General features: G+C 37.6%; 1 protein-coding gene across 1 annotated transcript in view; it reads right to left on the bottom strand.

The window, feature by feature from the left end:
* LOC107675143 (tRNA methyltransferase 44 homolog) overlaps positions 1-6700 on the bottom strand; it is a 76272-nt gene that overhangs the window by 55484 nt on the left and 14088 nt on the right. The window contains exon 3 of the mRNA XM_016469385.1: positions 4890-5073. Coding sequence (XP_016324871.1) covers positions 4890-5073 — 184 coding nt within the window. The remainder of the gene's footprint in view (positions 1-4889; positions 5074-6700) is intronic.

The raw sequence follows: 6700 nt of genomic DNA, 5'->3' as shown, positions 1-6700 counted from the left end.
CTTTATTTGTATTAGTTAGACTCTCAATGCTTATATTCAGGTATATGAGTGTATCTCTGCTTTAAGATCTTCTAGATGTTTCGTTCTTGGTATCAAAATGATCTGCTCTTTATTCCTCAAACAATGATGTACACTATGTGATCGTGAAATGCATCATACTATTTGTACCATATTTTGGGTAAAACTGCACCAATCTTCCAGACCAGCAATAAACATGCAAATGGGCCATAAACAGAGACAAAGAAAGTTTCTCCCGCTCAAAATTCATGCCTCTGATTGGCCATCCCACCCAAAAGGTGGGTGTGGATAGGAACTTTCAAAAGTCATTAGCTCAGACTAATCTTGGCTCAAAACTCTTCTTGAGATGGACACGATCCAAGACTCCTCAAAACTCTCCTCTTGAGTTTGATTTTCCGGCAGTTTTTATCTTCAAGTAACTTTGTCGATCCGCTGTGGACTTTCCTATCTTCAGAAGGACCAGGAAAACCTCCAGCTCACTCATCAAGAACCTCCGTTGTCTACCGCATCAGGACTTTTGTTCAGCAAGCGAAGCCAATGCAAGTAACCGTTTACAACTATTTAGATGCGTTTAAGTTTGAGCCCCTTTTAAGGTGATTTTTGATTCTTTGATGATTCTCATTAGGTTGTGGTTAATTGATGTGAAATACTGCCATTCTTTTGCTCTTCTCTCTCTTCCTTACTTTTCTTCATTCTGTATATATGTGTTTTGCTTAGTCTTATTGTATGTTAGCTGTAGTTTCATTTATTAAATCCCTTATATTCACAATTGATTGCCTCTGTGTGCTGCTCACAATTTGGGGTCACTGAATGTTGAACCTTGCTACATGCTAAGTTAATGCTAGTACTGTATGAAGGAAAGTTATTCTTTCTTGGCCAGGAAAATAATCTTTCCTTGAATTGATAAATGATTATATTGTCTGCTCGGTGGACGGACAGATCAAATAATTGTAATAGTGATTCTGCTACAGTTAATTCTAAGATCTAATCTAAATATTTATTATTAATTATAACCAGTTATAATTAATTATAATATTTCCCTTTTGAGCTAATTTGCTACAGTCTCATCGAGTAGAATAAAACAAGCATAATTGTTTGAGGTTTTGAATAAACTGGAGCACGTTTTTGTACAAGAAGTCACCCCCAGACCCATATGAAAATAACATATTGATGTCACCATTTTGCTTGTAACTTCATAAAACATGATCAGATCATGGAAAATTAATATTTAGACTTATTAAATAATTATTATTTAGGCACCATTATTTAGAGCAGATCTCCTGATTAAAAAGAGCCCAAAACCACTATAATCCAATTTATTCATTATAATCCAATCTAAAGATATTCCTCAAGAATTTATAACACACATAAAACTGCACAGGCCGCATGTAGTTTAGCCAAAAACATCTAAGGTAGCTGTCATGTGACGATTTCGTTCGTAACTTCATTAAACATGCATGTATCATAGAAAATGGCACGTCATTATTTGCAGAAAATTCTCCCGATTAAAACTCACCATAATCCATCATTCAGGTCTAAAGATATCTCTCATAAAGCTATAACGTATAGAAAAGAATTAGGTCATGTAGCTTAGCAAAAAAATTAGAGGTTGCAGTCCTGTGGCGTTTTAGATCATAACTTCACCAAACATGCATAGATCTTGAAAAACCCACAGCATTATTTTCAGAAAATTCTCCCGATTAAAAAGAGCCCAAATTCACCATAATCTAGGGGTGCTCCGATCAGGATTTTTGAGGCCGATCGCCGATCACAGAAAGCAGTATCTGCCGATACCGATCTTTTTAAAGCCTTCTTTTTATCATTTATAACTGTACTCCAATCAGGATTTTTAGACATTTATTCAGGGCCTGAATTTCATTTTTGAAAATGGGGGGGGGGGTGACTCTTGTGAGAGGGGAAGCAGCACGGACTGCGCTTTCAAACAGGAGTCCACTATACTGATCCGTGGCTGTTTACCACAAACACAACATATATCCATTATTTTGATTTCAAATCCAAACATTGTCACTGAAAATGCTTTTTCAGCATTGCAATTCTTTTTTTACACAGTACAGTAATACAATCTTTCACAGACATGTTTAAACACAATAACTATAAGCAACACATTATTCAATGCTTTTTACTTTTGCATTTACTTGTGCATAAAGTTGCTCAAGCAAGTGGCAAAACATTTAAACTACTTTTCTTACGTTATCACAAACTTACCATTGACAGAAATAGTCTGCTCTACTGGGTTTCCTTTTGCATTGAAATCTTTATTATAAGCAACCCTGCAATTCATAAAGAACTTTGTTTTCCTACCTCCACGAGTGCCATCTATTATTGCCTTGTTTATCTAAAAGTGCTCTTTCCGTAATTACTACATTTTCGTGTCAATCCATGTTCATATTTACTGCAAAAAAATGCGCTGTTACTTTAATTCAGGCTTGCCGCGCAGCAAAAATAGACTCGGTGCAGAAATTATCTCTACACTGCTGCAGACGCACCGCTCCTGGAACGCACTGCTGGACCGCAACCATGTGCAGTGTGTACGCTTTATTAATCTGTTAAAATGAGCGCGAAAAAAAATACGCACCACATTCGCACTGCAAACGGAGTAATGTGAACCTGGCATTATGTGTGTGCGCTGCAAGTGTGCATGAGCGCATGGCCTCCAGGAGAGCGTGTGAGCACTGAATGGTTAAACACTGGCAAGAATTTACAAGTAATGCAATTTATAAACTTTAGTGACGATGTGACACTGCCTCGATTGTGCAAGTGACAATTCCTGTCAACTGTGCAGCTCGCTTATAGACAGAAGCGATGTGGTGATTTGAATACATTTGCATATTTTGAGAGAGAGCGCGCGCGGTGATTCACTCACGCGGTTTGTGAAATTACGTCTAACACAAGGTTTTCAAACTACTAAAAGTTATTTTATTAAGAAATATGAAGGCGAGTACCTCACCTTCAGCATTATAATTATTTCAACAGAGACTGAGACGGTGCCGCTGCATGTCGAGCCAAACCTCTCACGGCAGGCGCGTCATCAGCTTGAGATCGTTTTTTTGAGATCGGCCTTTTAGAGACCGCCGATCAATCATCCCAAAGCAATTATCAGCCGATAGTCTGATCATTCGGAGCACCCCTACCATAATCCGCTGATTAGATTGAAAGATTTCGTTCATAGAGCTGTAACACATGAAACCAGACAGGCACACTAAAGCGCTGCAAAGAAAAACAGCTCTATGCTTCACGTTGTGTTTTTATTCGTAACTTCACGAAACCTGCATAGATCTTGAAAAACTGCACGCCATTATTTTCAGAAAATTCTCCCGATTAAAATGAGCACAGAGTTATTATAATCCATCGATGAGATCCAAAGATATTGCTCATATTGCTATAACACATAAAACCCAACTGGCGCACTTTAGGCGCAGCTGGACAAATAACTGGAAAATGGCATATCATTATTTACAGCAGATTCTCACGATTGAAATGAGTCCAAAATCAAAACAATCCATTGCGTCTATCGTGTGTAAATAATACCTAAACCCAAGAATTGAAGAAATCAGTTGGAGAGCTCCATTTAACACTTGGCAAGGAGAATGTAAAACCTAGAATATTTCTGTGTATTTTATCTTTTATATAACTTTTTTTTAATAATTAGGTATCATTTTAAAGCTTAGAAATTCAGCTTTCGAATGCATCCAACCATTTTGATCAATTACTAACCACTGCCTAGTTCCTCTAAACCGGAGTGTACCACGGGCGGGCGCCCCCTAGCGAAGAAAAAAATAATAATCATATTTTTCAAAATCAATGCCTTGATCAACACAAAATAGGTGTCATTTGAAAGCTTGGAGTCTGACCTTTACAATACATGTGGCCACTTTGATTAACTCCTAAGTAGTGCCGAGTTATTTGCGGATAAATATAAAAAAATGTTTTCATAATTTATGAAAAATGTTTTTGTGCCATGTACTCTAATATGTCAGAAACATCATACAGCTCAGATAGTCATGTGTCGTATGTCATTTGAAAGGTCTCATCGAGTAGAATAAAACAAGTGTAATTGGTTGGGGCTTTGACTAAACTTGAGTGAGGCATTACTTTAAATTCAAAACAACAATTTCAAAACTGTCAAGGGCTAAGAGAAAAACTACCTTGGTTCCAAATACTGTAACTTTTGATTACTTCATGGTATCGCCACAAAATTTAATTCACATACAGCACATATGTTGGGGAACATCATCAAAAAATATTTTTTACTTATTTCTTTCATGAGATATTGAACGTCAAATAAGAATATGAAAAATTTCCCTTGACCACACTAATTTTTCTTACATTTTATCACCTATTTCTCAACATGAGAATATTCAAATGCAAAGATTTTTTTCCCTAAAAATATAGAAAGATTTCTATCAAACGATACCTACCTTTTGACTCTGCTTGCTACGGTCTTGGAGTTTTGAGTCATTATTTTTGTGTATGGCACTCAGAAAAAACATTAACTTCAGTGAGGCAAAAATGCCCTCAGGTCTTAGAGGGTTAAAAAACTGCACTGTATGGATTGATATCGGTATCGGCAGATACTCAGAATTTTTAGTATCGGATCGGGAACGGTCCTGAAAAAGTGGTATCGAGCCAGCCCTAAAAACAAGAATTACAATACTATCATAGATGAGACTGCAAACCCCTAATTCACACCCTTGCTTCAAAATATTGCTTGAGCAAAGCTAAAGAATAAAAATTAAGATGATGCAAGGCATTTTTACTTTTTTTATGGCACTGTGAGAAACTGCTAATAGGAGTGAATCTCCAGCAGTCCAGTCTAGTGACCCAGCTCTACAGATATACGACCAACCTACACGTTTGGTGGAGGGTATCCTCAGACAGTCCTCCACTGTGTAGAAGCCACACTCTGTGCTGACATCAGAGATGAAGTCGATGTACTCCTTATACTGAGACTTCTTACACTGTCGGCGCTGGTACTTCCCACAGAAGTCAAAAAAGCAGCAGGGAAGCACGAAGTAACGGCACGAGTAAGATGACCTAGATGAGATAAGATAGGGTAGAGGACAAGATAACAATCAATACAATTAAGTAAAAAATATAGATTTACAAAAATATCTTGTTTTATATTAATAAAATAGGGAAACAAATATTAAGTGAGAAACTGACCAGTGAGTTAGACGCTTCTAGAGTAGCTGAGTTTGACCTAATTTCAAAAACTACATAGTTTTGATTTTGGTCCTTCACGTGAACAACTAATCACAGTCAGTAAACATGTTTAATGAAATGTATGTCTGTGGTATTATAGGTCACTCATATATACTATTGGTTTACTATTATTCTCTTTATGTAAGCATCTCTATGACATGTAATCACTTTCACAAGAGTCCATTCTGAGTTGCTCCTGGTCTGGATATTTTCTTTTCGCTTGAACTATGAACATATTCACGCATATGTTAAAAAACATACAAGAAGACATTACTGTGTATGAGAGATAAGATCAGAGATGCATTGTCAAAGCCAAACACTTAAAACCTCCCATCTCCTCAATGGTCTATTGACATCTCTTCATTTTAAGTTTCTCTTAATACAAAAACAAACAAACAAACAAACAAACAACAAAATTAATATCCAACATTAACAACAAAATCAGAGTGGCATATCATCTATGACAAAAATTTCTGTCACCGATGGAATTTTGGTTCCTTGCCGCTGTCGCCTCCGGCTTGCTTAGTTGACACTTAATTTCCAGCGATATCGTCAACTTGATTGCACATATACTATTTAAACTGAAATGAGCTGGATGATGACATCACTGAATTCAATGATGAACTTCCTTTAACTGAAAATTGAGTGTTTACTATTGTCATTTTGCATTATTGACACACTATTTTCCTAATTAATGCTGTACAGTTGCTTTGACACAATCTGTATTGTTAAAGGGGTCATATGATGCGATTTACATTTTTTCTTTCTCTTTGAAGTGTTACAAGCTCTTGGTGCATAAAGAAGATCTGTAAAGTTGCAAAGTCTAAAGTCTCAAATCCAAAGAGATATTCTTTATAAAAGTTAAAGAGTCAACCATGCCTACCTAAAACGGCTCTTTCTAACACGCCCCCACATGTCTACGTCACGATGTGGGAAGATTTGCATAATGCTCCCAAATGTTCACGCAAAGAAACAAGGCGTAACTTTTATTCTCTGCCGCCATGTCGAGACGCTGTGTGTTTCATTGTGAAAGCGAAAGTACTTTGTTTGGCCTTCCAAAAGAGGACGATATCCACTTTGTCATGCCTAGAGCTGATCCGTGCTGGTCACTGAGGGAATACATTAACTTCGCGCTGTGGATCGCCGGATCGCCCGGGGTCGTCACATGTGGTTGCCGCAAGCCCGCCCGCTGCCGCTCACTCTAGGCCGCCGGCTGCCGCTCACTCTAGCCCGCCGTGTGTTTCGTTGTGAAAGCGAAACTACTTTGTTTGGTCTTCCAAAAGAGAACATGACTAGAAATCAGTGGTTAAGTTGTATTTACAACACTGTTCCAGAACAGTTCAACCCAAATATTCAGATGTGTGCAGCACATTTTATGGAGGACTGTTTCCTGATCCTGGAAGAGTAGACTACAATGCCGGCTGTTCTGACTCACAGACTGCAAGTACGTTTTCATTTA

Source organism: Sinocyclocheilus anshuiensis, unplaced genomic scaffold (assembly GCF_001515605.1).
Source record: "Sinocyclocheilus anshuiensis isolate Anshui unplaced genomic scaffold, SAMN03320099.WGS_v1.1 scaffold1672, whole genome shotgun sequence".
Lineage (NCBI taxonomy): Eukaryota > Metazoa > Chordata > Actinopteri > Cypriniformes > Cyprinidae > Sinocyclocheilus > Sinocyclocheilus anshuiensis.
Note: the sequence above shows the minus strand (reverse complement) of the source record. Positions and strands in the feature narration are given on the sequence as shown.